Source organism: Beta vulgaris, chromosome 4, assembly GCF_026745355.1.
Source record: "Beta vulgaris subsp. vulgaris cultivar EL10 chromosome 4, EL10.2, whole genome shotgun sequence".
Lineage (NCBI taxonomy): Eukaryota > Viridiplantae > Streptophyta > Magnoliopsida > Caryophyllales > Amaranthaceae > Beta > Beta vulgaris.
The window spans coordinates 62,348,844-62,365,972 of record NC_079205.1 but is presented as its reverse complement, the minus strand read 5'-3'; the positions used below and the strand labels follow the sequence as shown (position 1 = coordinate 62,365,972).

At 32.7% G+C, this 17,129-nt stretch overlaps 2 protein-coding genes and 1 pseudogene across 2 annotated transcripts; 1 reads left to right on the top strand and 2 right to left on the bottom strand.

The window, feature by feature from the left end:
- Positions 1 to 96: 96 nt before the first annotated feature.
- Positions 97 to 4,118, top strand: LOC125497072 (probable magnesium transporter NIPA6; annotated as a pseudogene).
- A 570-nt stretch (positions 4,119 to 4,688) lies between these two features.
- On the bottom strand, positions 4,689 to 8,571 carry LOC125497074 (annexin D8). Its single transcript, XM_057393795.1, is given in 7 exon segments — positions 4,689 to 4,895; positions 5,011 to 5,100; positions 5,227 to 5,439; positions 6,697 to 6,842; positions 6,845 to 6,914; positions 7,283 to 7,428; positions 8,099 to 8,571. Coding segments are annotated over 7 exon segments (945 nt in total). The 5' UTR covers positions 8,172 to 8,571.
- A 1,378-nt stretch (positions 8,572 to 9,949) lies between these two features.
- Positions 9,950 to 17,097, bottom strand: LOC125497073 (citrate synthase, mitochondrial-like). The gene is made up of 20 exons (XM_057394527.1): positions 16,915 to 17,097; positions 16,657 to 16,714; positions 16,422 to 16,484; positions 15,947 to 15,988; positions 15,564 to 15,629; positions 15,123 to 15,188; positions 14,910 to 15,023; positions 14,051 to 14,114; positions 13,591 to 13,673; positions 13,180 to 13,229; positions 13,012 to 13,092; positions 12,725 to 12,853; positions 12,604 to 12,646; positions 12,410 to 12,496; positions 11,656 to 11,757; positions 11,242 to 11,349; positions 11,111 to 11,161; positions 10,949 to 11,022; positions 10,818 to 10,869; positions 9,950 to 10,461 (listed from the first exon to the last, which is right to left on the bottom strand). The coding sequence occupies exons 2-20, from the start codon at positions 16,705 to 16,707 to the stop codon at positions 10,369 to 10,371; spliced, it is 1,419 nt and encodes a 472-aa protein (XP_057250510.1). The 5' UTR covers positions 16,708 to 16,714; positions 16,915 to 17,097; the 3' UTR covers positions 9,950 to 10,368.
- Positions 17,098 to 17,129: the final 32 nt, after the last annotated feature.

The window sequence follows — 17,129 nt, the reverse complement described above, 5'->3', positions numbered from 1 at the left end:
TTGTAGCTGATATATAAAAACTAAATAGTTCCCGTGCATTATGCACGGGCCTAACACCTAGTTAGGTGAAGAAACAAGATGAATAGTTGAGTTGGAGTACTTTGCTAGACCCATCATTATCATTGACTCAACTCAATGCATATACAAATAATTGGCCACACCCCGCGTATTTTGTTCAATCAAACGACGAAGCAAAAACACCCAACAAATTAAAAATACACAAAAGAAGGTGGGTGCCTTCAAAAACATGCTTAAATGACTTGGCAAAACAAGAATTTGGAGAGAGAGAAAAAAAAAAAGAAGAAAATTTGAATAATTTTCTTCGAAAATGGCTTTTTCCAAAGATAATGTAATTGGGTTTGGATTAGCTCTTTCATCAAGCGGTTTCATTGGAGCTAGTTTCATCATTAAAAAGAAAGGATTATGGAAAGCTGGAGCTTCTGGAATCAGAGCTGGTATAAAAATTCTATCTTTTTTCATCATTCTTGATTTTGGGTTTTTTTTTTTTTTGAATTCTGAGGAATTTTATTTTTTATTTTTAAATAAAATTTCCAGGTCATGGTGGATATTCATATCTATTTGAGCCTTTATGGTGGTTTGGATTATTCATGAGTAAGTGTTTTGTCCTCTCTATCTATTTGTAATTGTATTTCAGAGCTAAGATTATTGTGGGTTGTTTAGTATTTTGATGATCATTTAATATTTTGGGAATTTAGAGATTTTTAATATGTGGGTTGTTCTTCAATCTGGGTTATGGGCAACCATTTATGAAAAAAAAATAAAATACTTCACCCGTTATGAAATAAATAAAACGCTTTTTAGGCTTTCACATAAAAGAGAGAAGCGTTTCATTTTTTTTTTTCAGGCGGAGGAAGTACTTTTTGGGATTAAAATAACTTTGTTGTGTGATTTGGGTATAGTGATTGTTGGTGAGATTGCAAATTTTGTGGCATATGCATTTGCTCCAGCAATTCTTGTTACACCATTAGGAGCCTTGAGCATTATTGTGAGGTATTTGTATTTCTTATGACTTTTTTTCTCCCTTAATTAAATTTGTTCTTAAATCATATGATGATTGGATTGATTGGTGTGATAAGTGTTTAATTGATGTGGTGCAGTGCTGTGTTAGCTCATTTTATGTTAAAAGAGAGATTAAACAAGTTGGGAGTCTTAGGGTGTGTAATGTGCATTGTTGGCTCTGTCATTATAGTGATTCATGCACCACAAGAGCATGCTATTACATCTGTACAAGAAATATGGAACATGGCCACTGAGATGGGTAAGTGTTTTTTGGTGTACTTGTTAGCTTTGCGCGATTTATTTGATGAAAGCATCTAACCTTATTATAGTATCTGTGGTTTTTGTTTCCAGCATTTCTTGTTTATGTTGGCTCGGTCCTCGTGTTGGTGTTCATTCTGGTATTTTACTTTGCACCAATGTGTGGACACTCAAACGTGCTGGTTTTCACCGGAATTTGTTCCTTGATGGGTTCTCTCTCGGTAAGGACCTCTATTCTACTTCTTTTTTCAGAGACATTAGCTGATCTTAGAATAAAGTATGCAAAAACACCAATAATGCTCTTAAATGTGTTTTTTGACTTTAAGTTACTGGAACAACAATTATTCCAAGGATTAATCAAGTTAAATTGTTTTTCCCTTGGAGTCCGAATGAGGTTCAACTTCAATTGGCCAAATAATTACTAGTCTCATACTGTAGGCTGGAACTCCTACTACTTTTGCTTTAAGCAAGCTATTGACTAAAATGAAGACTTTCTGACATTAAAATTTTAATGTTTCTTTAAGGTTATAAAGATTACTCGTGCTTATAATTCTGTTTATGGTATCTCTTGGAGTGCATCATCTATTTCAGAGATCTTATAACTTTCTCATAGTTAATTTTGTGTGAAAATGCTTCAATATGTATGCAGGTTATGAGCGTCAAAGCCCTTGGCATTTCGTTGAAATTGACATTTGAAGGAAACAATCAGTTATTCTACCCAGAAACTGGTTCTTCACAGTGGTTCTCATGACATGCATCATCACTCAAATGAATTATTTGAATAAGGTTTGTAATTGAAAGCTGGTTCTCCTGGTATGATGAGCTAGTCTTGTATACTTATATGTCTCTAATAATATGTGGATTTCATATCTTTTTTATGGCTTTGTTGAGACTTTGAAGATGAAATCCCAACATCCCTGCTTCATTTCACATGATTGAAGCATATTTTGTTTGATAGCCAGAGCAAATCCTGTATCTGTGCTTCTAATTTAATCTTTATGTTTCAAATGGGAGAGCAAATCCTGTATCTGTGCTTCTACTTTCGAGTGATAGATGAAAGATTATGGGTAATCCTTGAGTGGAGAGTCTCACATTGATCATTAATATGTAGGCTAGTGTTAAAAGGTAGGTCCTAACATAATTAGTAGGAAGCCTACGTATACAAGGAAAGATAATATTGCATAAGATTATTCTATACTAATCAGAAGAATATTTACATATTGACTATCAATAGACACACCATGGCTGTCGCGCTGTTGATGTTTCTTATCTACGTCATTTGTGACCTTGCATTCTGATGTCCTAATCTAGATGCATATTTAACGCATCAAAGTTCATCATCTTTTGAACTTTGTATAACATCCAATTTCTAATACTTTTCAGGCTCTGGATTCTTTTAACACTGTGGTTGTATCCCCTATATATTATGTTATGTTCACAACACTAACGATTCTTGCGAGTGTGATAATGTTCAAGGTAAGTTCAGCTCATCTATTTTTCTAATTGAATATTCAGTTCCATACTCCAATCTGTCCTTCTTGAAGTAGAGTGTAACAGATGTTATGGAAAATGTAACAGAAATGCAGTCTCTAAACTGCCAATGATGCAATATAATCTTTCATTGTAGCCTGTCGGAGATAAACAAAGTAGACTTATCAATTATGACAAATTGGCTGTGAAAATGTAGACAAAAATTGGATCTAAGAAACGCATAGTAGACTTTTATAGTGGTATTTGATAAAGAATCAACAATAATTTCCCAGTTTGTGAAAGCATTAAGCAAGAATAAGAATAGTATAACAGAAAAGCAAGTGAAGTTGCTATGTTGTGTGATATCTGGCTGGCTGTTAACTTGAATCTTCTTGAGTTAATGGATTTATACATGATATCACCGAACTAAATAAGATATGTTGTTGATGTAGTCGTTTCGTTGCTGAAACTGAAGATACAATAGTCATAAAACATCTTAAATGTTGACAGGATTGGGATGGTCAAGATGGAGGAGCCATTGCATCAGAAATATGCGGCTTTATTGTTGTCATCTCTGGAACAATCTTGTTGCAGATGACCAGGGATATTATGGAGAAATTGCCATCCTTTAAAGGTATTCAATCATCAATCTTTCCTAGTACATGTTGGTTACAATGAAAGTTTTATAATTTATGGCTTTTCAATATATCATTACAATCTTTTTTATAGAAAAACACTCAACACCCTTATATTTTGTGCTTTAGTTTTCCACATAGCAGTTAGGTGAATATCCCAACTCAGAATAGTAACTAATGCACTAGTATCTCGTCACAGGTGGTTCTTATGCACCCCCAATGTCCCCCACCCTCACAGCCGGTCTCTGTGCTGGAAATGCGGAGCTCTTTAAGTGTGATTGGGGTGATGAGGAAAGTCCCGATGAAGTTCTGTTGAGTAGACAATTATCGTACAACTAAATTGCTCGCCTCCAATAAATCATCTGATCCGACAGTACTTACTTGTGAGCTCTGGACCTGCAAAAGTTGGTGCTCCCGAGAATGGTTGAGCGAGTGAGTTATTCATTGTTGTTAAGAAGAACATGGCACCAACGAAAGTGCAGTCTGCAGCCGCTTAGAAGGATTAATAGTGAAGCCTGTTGGAAAAAAATGGAATAGCTTTACTTATACTTGGAGGAATATCATCGGCTGAAGTCTTGGGTTGTCTTCTTCATATACCATTGTATCTTTCTAAAATTTTGTTGCTAGTGAATCCCACATTTTGTATCTTCTCCGTGTTTGTGATCAAACATTGTATATTTGTATGTAAGTTACTGATTATTTGAAAGAATTGTTCAAATTTTGCAATCAAAGTCATATGTGGGCGTATTCCCAAATCCACAAATTCGGTTTTGCCGTGAACTTGAGGAGTTTGAGGGGTTATTCTTCTTTCTTTCGGAAAGAATAACCTAAAAGGAGCATTATCTTACGTCTTCACTTGAACTTATATGAATGAAACTCATTGAGTGAATCTTGTTAGCATCGGTTTCACCTTATGTTTGCACTTGATTGAATCTGATCCGTCCTAATTACATGCAATAAGTCCTAGAACTTGCGTTTTAAGATTTCAATACCTTGATTCTTTTTGAGGTTGAATTTCAAGTGTATTGCATATCTTTTGATTTTAAAGTGTAAAAGAGACATAGGGGAAAAGCTTCATTAATCAAGAACATCATTTCTACAAAAGAAAAACTGCTAAAGTGCATTCAATTCTGCTATTTGGTTGGGAAACCAACTATGTTTCCATCCACTAAACATGATTTAATGCCTTAAAACTGGAACAAAACCAACCAAAACTAATGATCTAAAACTTAAGTTAATGTTGAAATTATTATTGCAACTAAAGAGATTAATACCTTTAATTAAGACTAATACATTCAATGTTAGTCAATACCCTTCACTTCCTAACAAAGTTAAAAGAAATGCTTTGTAATCTCCAGAAGTATCTCCAGCTATTGCTTGATCAAGTGAAGTATTGTTCCTTTCTAGGTATAATTCCTTTATATCTTTCAAGTCGATTTCTGCTCGTGTAACGATCACACGAGTAAGTACATCTTCATCTGTTCCAAGTCCAACAATCGCCTTGCGCAAGATCTTTTGAAACCGGAAGAAAAACTAGCTCTGATTAGCATACTAGCACTTGAAAATCTGTTTGTGTGTGTGGGGTGTGTGTCAAGATATTGTGATTAATGACATCTCAAATTCATACCTTAGCATAGTACTTTTGAGGGTAGCTAATGCATTTGATGGCCACTCTTATTGTCTCAAAAAAATCATGTTCTGGTGTGCCTCTTAGAGCCTAATTAAACCAATTTATATTAGTGATTAGCGCGAAAAATCAGAGTTTTTATCCATGCTTATATTGAATATCAAAGCTTGTTAGTAGTTAATATGTAAATGGAAGATGGTTAAGAGTGTATAATACCCTTGTAATAGAGGTCCCATGAATGTCCTTGAAATGGTTGAAAGTAGCCAAAAGTTGTTGCTTGCTCCTTGTAGTGATAATTCTTATGATCTCTTCATGTATAGATTTTTTATCTTGAATTTCATCATGTAGAGTGGTTGCATCTGAATATGCTAGTATCTCATCAATTTCATCACCATAGTACTTGTAAGTGCTTACAATTCCCACCAAAAACTACAAAGAAAAAAGAGTGAATTAAGTCCCTTAATTAATGATACAAACATTATACCAAAAATTAATACCCTAATTTGAATAAATTTTCATTGTATCTCAACCTCGATATATCTTTATAGAAATTTGACGATTTTTTATATCCAGAAATCACGATAAGACTCAAATAAGCATCAATGAAAGCTAACTTAGGGCTTATTCTCTTCGGCATAAAACAGCTGAACTGAACTGAATTGAATTAAGTTGAATGTAACAAATATATAGATAATATTTAAACAATAATAATATGAATATTAAATAATAATTATAATAATAAGTAATAATAATGAATAATAATAATAATAATAATAATAATATTTTGGATATTTTTAAATGATACTCCGTAGTTATGAATAAATAATATTAAATAATAATAAATTAATAATAATAATAATTAATGATAATTAATAATAATTATTTTATTATTTGTATTAATATATTAATACTTGATGATGATTATATAATAACAATAATATATAAGAAGTAAATTAATATTACTATTTTAATAATTAGATTTAATAATATAATAATATTTAGTAATAAAAATAATGATTGAGTCGGACCATGCAAAATTACATCATAAACCGTTTTGACGCGATTTGATGGGTTTATGGGCTAAAAAACGTGGATTTATTTGTGCTTTTAACCTAAACCATGTTCCTTCTAATAGTAATAATAATGAGTAAAACTGTAATAAACAAAATAATATATAGAAATAATAATAATAATAATAAATAATTATGATATAAAAATAAATAATAATAATAATAATAATAATAATAATAAGAGTAATTAGTAAAATAAATTAAACCAACATAATAATAATATATAACAAAATGGTTATAAAAGAATGGAGCTGAGTTGAGCTGAACTGAACCAAATCGAATTGATGTCCATCAAACAACTAAGTTATTTGCAATTGATTATGGTGGATCTTCTAATTTTCATAGGCCTTTCCTAAGATTATTTAATAAGTTATAAATGTTTCTTCGACTAACAAGTAAAATCTAACAATCTTTCAAAAAAAAAAAAAAAAAAAAAAAAAAAAAAGTAAAATCTAACAAGAATATCAATGTTATACGATCAATATGAAAATTCATCTATATAATATACTTATCATCATTTCTTTATCCGATCTATCTAACCTACATGACTATTAAGTTATCACGTAAATAAATATGGTAACGTAAATTAAGTTATCAAACAATAGTAAAAACATACATTTCTAACTTTTCCTCTTGTGTGAGATGCAACATCTTCTTCAAGAGCATGCTTGTAGATCTTATGATAAGCACGCTTAAGTGTAAGAAGTTCTTCTGGAGATTTGGTACAAACGATCTCTGCCACTAAATTATAATCTGGTTTTCTTTCTTTAATGCTTCGAAAATTAGAATTGCTTCACGTTCAACAGGATCTATAACCCATTGACATATAGCTTTCTTAATTGCAAAAAATAAGATTGTAAGAAATAAAAATCGTGCACGTAATTATGGGTAAGTACTAAAATAATACTCCTTCCGTCCTAAAATATAGTTCTCATTTTATGATTTCAGGGGAGAGAATGAAGAATAATTGGTGAAGAGCATTAACTGTAACATTTTGGTAGGAAAATACAAAATTTAAGAAGCAAATAAATGATGGGATACGGTTTTTTTTAAGACAAATTACGAAAAAATGTGAAACTAAAAATGGAAATAGGAACTATATTTTGGGACACCCAAAATGAAAATGGGAACTATATTTTGGGGCAGAGGGATTAATACAATAAAATTTAGGAAAAAATCAAGGAGATTTTATTATAACAAACCTCAAAATCTCCTGAAATCTCACACTTAAGCTGATTAATGAAATCCTCTTGATATACTTCTTGATAAGCTAGTTTGATTAGCTTAATTTGACAAGACATTCGATGACCCAATAATGAAATTATTGCATTTTCATCTGTACCTAATCCTAAAGCACGAGGAAAAAAATAAAAAAGATGGTTTAATTAAGCAAAATTTGATACAATGAATCAAATAATGAAAATAAAACCCACATTTCAATAACTTTCAAGTTTTGCGAAATTATATCATACGTGAATGTAACTAAATTTAAGAAAAGGTAAACGACGCATGTATCACAAGCGCATTATACGCCATTATATATGGGTCTTGATGACTCAAGATATGTATGATATAAATTTCGAGTTCAAATCTTCCGGAGTTTTAGTAAGACTCTACAAGGTAGAGTTGTATCTGAACGTAAATTGCATCCCTCAAAAATTATAAAAGAACATTTTTACGGTGTAATCTCGTTGCGAACATGAAAATTAAATTTTTAACATAATAAGAATTGCAAATAAGGACACAAAATGGTTATTCACAATTTGATTAATATTTTTCTACCATATTTAAAACTCTATGGAAAAAAATTCCCATGTTCTTGGGATCAAAGAACATGCTAAAAGTCCCCTCAAAAAAAAAAAAAAAAAAAAGAACATGCTAAAAGAAGCTAATATTGCATGGTAATTAATGAATGTTTATAATATAAAAACCAGAAAAATAATTCTAGAAATAAAGCATTAAATTAAAAAGATTACAACAAAAAAGAAAGGCAAATGAGAAAAAATATATAAAAAAACCTCTGCATGCTTTTTTGATAACATGAGCATCATCAATAGGAGACGTTCTCTCTGGAGCAACAATGGTAGACATTTTTCTTTATTTTTTTTCTCTGTTTTGAATGTGATTCCTAATATAAATGAATATGAATATAATCCCAAGTTATGCAGAGAAGATGTTCTTTATTTTATAGTAGTTGGTTGAATGTCCATTAATTATCACAATTATTCACAATACAAAACGTATCCTATATTTCTATTTTTGGTCAGTGAATAAATGTTTCAGTTATATATTTTTGAACCTTTTTTTTGTAAGTTATGCGTTATGTTGTAATAACGTATTAGTGATGTAGTAAGATTATACGTCAGACTTTCATGAGGTAACGTACGTACTATACATCAAAATGTTATGACGATTTTACCAAGTAAGTGTTGGTCCATTGATGATGGGACTGGTTTTGGTAGAACGGATTCGTGTTCGAATCCTCGCAACATCCTTGAGAGAGGAATGGAACCTAACCATCCCGAACTTGGCCTCGATCCGGATGTAGCCCGAAGGGTAAACCGGGTGCAAACACCCAAAAAAATGTTATGACGATTTTAGTTTGGGAATATTCCTATTTAATTATAGGCATATGGTTCTAATGACATAAAATAATTGAAAATTTACTAACTGATGCTTGATATGGCCTTAAATAGTTAATTCAAAAAACTATCTTGAGGTTATGGGACAAATAACCCTAAGCCTAGTTTTTCTCTCTAGCCGCCTCCTTTTTTTTCCCCTTTCCCTTTATCAGTAAGGGGCTGTCATGGATGATCTCATTCATGGCAAGTCTCTTTATGAGAGTTTCTTGTGCTCTGATATGAGAAGACTAGTCTTCTCTGTTATGGAGGTCTCCTTCTCTCCTATGGGAGTTGATCTGATAAGATAAGACAAAATAAGTTGAACAAAACATATCCTTAATATCCTTTTTAACAGGTTCTATATTAATGAAAATTTTCTTTATCTGGGACGTAGTTCGAACCTAATAACTAATTTTATTTATAACAAATAGTTGAAATTTCATATAATACCATCTCACCATAAATTTAACTTTAAGTTTAATATTACTATTTTAAGATGGTGACATAGATTACAAGTTTTTAACATTTAGATAACATTAGGCTCGTGTAATACAGGGGTTAAGTTGATTCATTCATTTCGTCGGAAAGTACACTCCACAATTTTTTACTTTCTATGAATTTTCTTTTCCCATGTGTTTTATGTCAATCATACAAGCATTTAGAAGATTTGTACGACAACGCATTATAAGCACCACTTAGCAAAATAAATCCTATATTAAAAGGTCCGCCAAACATCATATGTACAATTCTCACCCACATCGCACGAACAAATGTTTGCAAAAAAAAAAAAATTAAAACCTTTTCAAATATTCAAAGCATATATACCTTCTAGAAAAAAATAAAGAACAAATATAAGACCAAATTAAAACTTATAAGATCAATAATCTAACAAGCTAGTGGCGAATTCAATCCAGAACTAGAATTTAACACTTCGAGTTCAGATTAAGGGCATATTTTCCCCAGTTTAGTTCAGATCAATTCAGTTCAGCTCTGGACAATACTTTTACTCTCACGTATCACTATTCATTTCAGTTTAGTTCAATTAAGTTGTTTTATGCCGAAGAGAACGGCCCTAAAACATATGACAACACAACACTATAATCTGCAAATGGTGATTTCCTCAATAAAATCCTCACATATTTTAACATTTAAATCTCATGTTTTGACGATCCTTACAAATCGTGTATTTGTAAGAAGAAAAAAAATACAAAACGCAACACTTGTTGCAAGAGATAAAGAATACTAAGGTGTTGTTTGGTTGGAAGCTATTTCCCTTGGAAATACAAATTCCTAGGAAATACATTATGGGTGTTGTGTTTGGTTGGAGGGAAATGAGAGAAACATAGGAAATACAAATTCCAAGGGAAATAGAATTTCCCATGAAACATGGGAAATCACTCACCAAGCCCCCCCTGGTGAGTAATTTCCTAGGAAATGCAATTTCCTATGGTGGCAACCAAACAATTTTGTCTAATTCCTAGGAAATTAACATGGGAAAGAATTTCCCATGAAATGTAAATTCCCATGGGAAATTACTTCCCATGTGAACCAAACGAGGCCTAAATTCCTCACTATCCTTTCATTTCCAAAAGGATACTTGTATCACGAATCTAGGTTATTGTATACTATTCGCCAAGAACAGTAAAAAGTTGATATGCCATCAGTTTTTATGCTCCTTTCTTGCAAAACTTTTCGAGCCATTCCATCGTTACACTCTTTGGCCTCTCCAGTGGCAAGCCAAGAGCTCGATCCCATATGAGCTGCATGAGAATGAAAATGCAACAAGTTATTTTATTTTCAAAGAAATTTACTCCATATACAACCTGTTCCAATTTAAGTACAACAGTTTGACTTTCACAATTACAAATGCACAAATTTCGTTATTGATATGTTGAATTATCTCATAGTTGAAATTATAAAGAGTGGATAATAATATAATATACATTAAAACAAATCCGAATCACCTTATATACTAGGATTTGTTTTATTTCAATAGTGACAAATTTATGAACAAAATGGGGTATGTGAATAGTGCAAAAATCAAATAATTGCGATGAAATTAGGAGTTCAGGATGGAGGGAGTAAATACTCGACAAAAAAGATTTAATGAACAAACCTGTGAGCAAATCCCAAGACTCCTGGATACCCCAAACAGAACTGTATAGAACCTGTTAAAGAGGATATTAAGTTGCATTACAAGGAAAATGAAAGGTAAATTAGGAATATAAATGAGGAAACAAAGGGTACCTTGCTTCTGTTAAACCATAGTAGTTCAGCAGAACTCCACTATGAGCGTCAACATTCGGCCAGGGATTCTTTACCTTCATGATTCAAAATATTCAATAAATTAAAATATACTCATATAAATCTAAGAAAAGCATCGCAAAAGATAATGATAATTTAGTTTACCTTTCCAAGCTCTGTAAGAATAGGAGGCACCACTTCGTACAGCTTTGACACCTGCAAAAATGTTCAATCGAAATTATTTCAAAAGCTTTGAGTTCAGGAAAGCGCGCCAAAATAATCTTAAAATAAAATACCATTTGGAAAAGTGGGTCATTGGGTAAGTGCTTCAACGCGAATTCTCTCTGGCAGCTGTATCTAGGATCCGTCTTTCGTAGAACTCCATGACCAAATCCAGGTACAACCTATAACAAAAAGAAAGAAATTTTAGCATAAGACGTTGCTTTATTGAAGTATGTTTTAGCATAGATAAATGATTAAAAGTTTCGAACCATAACCTGGCACAATATTGCCATCGGGAATCATGGTTTAAGAAGTGAAAGAAGTTTTCATATAATGAAACAATGGAAGAAGCTATACAACTACTTACAAAGGACAACGTGAAAATGAGAAGCAATTGGCAGGGGAAAGAAAAGGGGGTTACAATTCTGTTTAATAGCTATTTTCGTTAAAAATAACAAAGTGTACCTATTGCTAGTTTATCAACTTACCTTGCCACTGTTTAACGTCTTCCAAACATAATCTTTCAACTGTTCAGTTGAGATATTCTCTCCACATTCATCAACAACAGATTTAATCCACAGCAGCACTTCCTGTCATAAGAACAAATCAAACATGAAAACTAGACCACCACCACGTTCAGGTCACTTGCGCAACGGGATCAAGCATATGATATAAGGGAGGGAATAGATAGGCATAGAGAACTTAAAGAGCAGCTCCCGTTGTACTTGTTTAAACTTTACAGGCAATCGGGAACGGGCTCTTAAATGATAAGACAGCCACTTATATGAGCAAATACCATAAATGAAAATTTTCCGGGATTGAACAAACTATTACAAGTCATGTTTAAAGAATGGGATAAAAAGATGTAACGAGTCTGGGTGTAGAAGCAAAGTTCATGCCCTCAAGTGCGGGAATGAGCATACACAAGCATCAGATTTTAAGTAGGAAGAAAACTTGTAAATTGCAAAATAAATAAAAAAGATCCGACCCAAAGGGGATAAAAAGGGCTAAAACAAATGTTTGTCCACTGAAGCAATTTCCCCGACACAATTTTGCACAACATCTTCAGTGGAGATTTGTGAAGGTTTACCTACACAATAGAGTACGATAAGATCTACAATAATCTACTCATAAAAAGTGTCCAATAAGAAGTGTATATAACCACCAGAATATATGAATTTTACTATTTTATCTTGTAGGATTTGCCAAAGAAATGAAAGGAGATGCAGTAAAATATTATACCTGGTTGGCTAATCCATGGAGCGGGCCAGCCAATCCATTTAATGCAGCTGCAAATGAAAGATAAGGATCTGAAAGTGCACTACCCACCTACATTGTTGTAAGAACTGGTCAGTGTTACTATGCTCAAGTATGAGTCATGAGCTCAAAAGAATACCACAAATGCATAGCTGAAAGTAAAAAATTAGAAACTTTACCAGATGGCCAGTGTGTGCGCTAACATTTCCACCCTCATGATCACTGCAAAAGAAAACAATTTATCAATACCCAAATTGAAGTAAAAGTATGTGGTATCTGAAAGATCTGAACAGTACTTACGTGTGAATTGTGACATAAAGCCGCATCAGCTCAAGCATCTCAGGGCTATCAAATCCCAACATCTGTGCGAAATTTCCACCATAATCAAGGGAGTCATCTAGTGGTATGATTTGTCCATTCTTAAACATCCTTCAACGGAAAACAATAATCAGCAAACTGACAACCCACGGCCAGACACCACAAACTATGTCCAGTTGGCCCATTATTAATCAATTGACAAAAATAGCCAGTAAGCGTGCAGGAACTTGAGCAATCCCCATATTTAATTAATTAACATATAAGGTAACAGACCTCGATAAACATAAGCTGCCACAACAGGAACTTGAGCAATCAAACTAAGGCAGTCTTCGTATGTTGCCTCCCAATACCTAGAATCAGAATCACCCTTAGCAATTGGATAGATGAAGAAATATAAGGCAGGTAAAATGCGATCATCACAAAAACAACCTACTCACTTTGATTTATGGATCCCTTTCTCATAAGCCTTCTGGAATTCGCTTTGAACCTGAAAAAGAAAGAGGCAATTAGATATAAGCGACACTCTAGCAGTAACTCTTCAAGGTAGAAGGTCTGGGTTCAACATTAAAACTCATAAAGAATATAAACCACAGATCATTAGTTAGAGGCTTTCATCAATACAATGCAGTACATCAGGTTCAAGAGGACTATAACAGACTAGCAGTCACTGCCAAGAAAAGCTTAGAAGAGAAGAACAAGGAGAACAAAAAGGAGAAACATTAGGAACTATCATCATGGAAGTAAAATTACACAGTAACAACAATGAACAACAGCATAGGCCCAAGAACTTGCAAGGGTAATCAATCAGGGACATACACTAATTTCTTTAGTAAAAAAGAAATCAATACCTGAAGGGCCATAACACCAGTGCAAAACTGAGTCATTGGATGGGCAGTAACTGGTAGCGCATCAATTGTCTTGTACACGTGTTCTGCAATTACAGTAAATTATATAATAAACACTCATCGTAAAGAAGCATTTCTAATCAATAAGAGGTGAAGCATATGCCAGTAAAACAAGAAAACTATTCTGAACAAAAAGCCAAAGAAAGAAATTCCAAATAACTGATCACTAATGGTACTTCTGGAATAGTACTAAAGTCTCGCCTATATCATTTCATGAATAGAAAAAGAAAATCCAGAATACACACACACAAATGCTGTTAAAAAAATAAGGCGAAAAAAATTGGTGAGCAAGCATACAAATATAACATGATATGCCTATAAAATACACAACAGTAGGAACCAAAACTAGCATTAGCAATGCAAAGATGGATCAGCAAAATTTTATTCTATATAAAAGGAAAACCTGGGATTGAAGCACGTTGTCGCAGTTCCGCTGATAAAGCATCTACTTGTTCTTTGCTCGGAACCTGAATAAATGAAAAAGCAAAATAGAGAATATGAGTTTTCAGAGAGAGGCTACAACTTAAGCATATGACAAAAGAAAAGAAGAATTTGACAGATATCATGTTATAGCAACATCAAAGAATAGCAGCATACATCTCAACCCCTAATATTTGCTAGCTGTGTTGATTAGACTATCCGGAAAGATAACAATAAGTAGTTATGGTTTTATGAAGCATGTGACATGCATTTCTCATACATTTTAACATAAAGTACCTAAGAGTTCACCCATAGAATTCCGTCTCTCAAAAGTAATTTTGCACCTCAAGTCTTCAACTGTTAAGAGAAAGTTAGCGAGAGTATTTCATCTCTTTCTACATATGTGACGACACCGATTGAAAACAAACATTTGGAATTATTCAGCACGTGAATTTTAAAGTTTCATATGTCAAAAATGGTATCCAAAATACATTTGACAATTTCAAACTTAGACATAACACAAAATTGAGTTTCCCTCATACAATATCAAAGAGTTTAAGATTATAGATTGAATTCTTGGAACTTCAATCTAATATATTCAGGAACTGGAAAAAAAGAGTAATCTTTGACCACATGGAGAAAATAACTTTATGTCAAATCAGAAGATCAAATCATATATTCAGAATTTTTAAGGTTATATTATACATCACTGTGAGAGAAAAGAAAAAACTAAGACCCAGTTACAAGAGCAAATTTTTCAAAAAAAAAACAGATTACCAAGTGAAACAATGGTTAAGGATACAAGAAGCCTGCAGCCTGTATAAGTAAGCTAAATGATTTACCTTTCCGGTTAAAAGAAGCCAAAGAAGACCTTCAGGCAATGGCTCTCCACCAGGAATTGCAGCTGGTAAAACTTTCTGACACTCAGGTATAGACAAGCCCCTAAACCGAATACCCTACAAAGAAACCATCAATAATGAAGCAAATATACAGGAAATCACTCTCAGTCAACCAGAGAGAACTTAAATTTGGATAGCAAGACAGGAGTACGATACCTCGTCTGGGTCAAGTAAGGATGTTTCCCAAAGTAAACCAGTCATTCCTCTCATTCCGCCCAATACCTATTACATCAACTCTATATGAGAAATAGACAACTTTAAAGTGGTAAATTGACATAGGCTTAAGAAAATGTCATTGAAATACTGCAGTTATGACTGGTGATGATATAACATGATTATGTTTGTTAATCCAATACAACAAGCATAGCCTACCACACCCATGTCAGACAAGTATTCTGACACCTCAAATGGACATGAATTAATTTGGGCATGATCCTTGAAACTTACAGGAGAATTAGCAAAGGCCGGAAATCTCTGTTTTTCTTACAAGTTCTATAAAAAATTTAGTTCTAATGAGGCAAACATTTCTAAAAGTCTAAGTAACGCACTAAATGATGAAGACAAAAATAAGAATATAATTTCAAGATAAGCTAATACCATGTCAACAGTGATGTTTCCCAGCTGAACCTTTCCATATTCTTTCTTTATTTTCTTCAGTCGTTCCTATAGAGTGAGAAAATATGGATCATGAATATTTCGACATCAAATAAGAATTTTATAAAAATTAACTACACAATTGTACAATTTGATAATCTTCAAAATTTGGAGTCAAATTAAATACTAGTAGATCATGTTACATTTACTAAAAACCTAGCTCCAATCTTCAAGGCAACAATGTGAAATCTTTAGACATTGGTGACATAATTTGTACTTTGAAATAATGTTTGTTGTAAAACTAAAAGAAACTTACGGAAAGATACACATTTAGACAAGAACAGCCACCATAGGAAATGCAAAGGTATAAAATAAAGCAAGCAAACCTGTTGTTCAGGAATCAGTTCTTGTAGCTCCGAACGAAGATCCTGCTCAACAGAAAAAATTCATTAAGATAAGTCACAATAAGCTCAACACAACGAACAGTTAGCAGTCACAAAAAATGTAACATATCAGCTTGACGAAGCATTCATGTCAACCTTAAACTCAAAACTAAACAACTCAAACTTCTCTAACCTAAAACACAATGTAGTCAATTCACAGTTCTTGTCCTAGCAACTAAAAATTCGTATCACTTCGATGTTGAATCATAAAACATCCTACCTTTCCTACTCGTTAAAAGAATGATACTCACTCATCTTTCATATTGAGCTCATACAAGACACACTAAAGCTAAAAATAATACTACTATACAAATTACAATGTTCTTCAACTGTGTTTAACTAACGCCATTTTTCCGGCGATTTCGCATAGTTATAGATTAACTTGAAGGAATTGAAGAAAAAAGAAGAGAAAATTTACAAGGTTAGAAGAACTTTGCATCTGAATCCATCTTACAGAACCGCTTAAACATGATTGCTGACCCTGCAAGTACAGATTCAAATCAAATAAACATCATCAAAATCATATACCAGAAAATCTAAATCAAAAAAATCATTTTCTGTTTGTCAAAAATAAAAGCAAATTCCAGCAATTTTTCTAAACATTGATATACTACTAAAAATTTTAAAAAATAATTAATTAAAGAAAAACTTACAGCTCGAGAACGAAGCTTTGAGAGAGTTGAAAGACCTCTGAAAAACGACATGATCAACCTAAAAAACAACAAAATTGATTGAATACATTAACAAAATTGATTGAATTAAATTCAGACAAATGAAAAATGCGAAATTAGGAAAAGAAAATGCAAAAATGAATGTAATTACAGGAAACTAAAATCTGTATGAACTAAAGAAATTGAAAATCTAGCATCAATGGAAGACGAAAGAGAAGAAAAGAGGAGAGAGAAAATGACCTTTCGTAGAACGAAGCAGAGAACAAAGAGGCAACTTTATAATTGGCGAGTGAATCGTTCGGAGAGAAAAGTGTTAGTTTTTTTTTGGTGGCTAAATAAAATTCTTCATTCTTCAGTCATCAATTCATTTCTTGAATAGTATAAACTAAGTACTTATAAAGTATTCATGTTAATAACGGGTTAACACCCCCAATATAGTCAGAAAAGTCGAATCA

Bases quoted from the DNA above. Each gene is read 5' to 3' on its own strand.
- LOC125497073 (XM_057394527.1), bottom strand. From the start codon at position 16,707: ATGTCGTTTTTCAGAGGTCTTTCAACTCTCTCAAAGCTTCGTTCTCGA. The intron at 15,189-15,563 runs GTATTAGCTTAT...TTGATGTAATAG, and splicing joins GAAACATCACTGTTGACATG to GTATTGGGCGGAATGAGAGG. The intron at 13,093-13,179 runs GTGAGTAGGTTG...TTCTGATTCTAG, and splicing joins AAAGGGATCCATAAATCAAA to GTATTGGGAGGCAACATACG.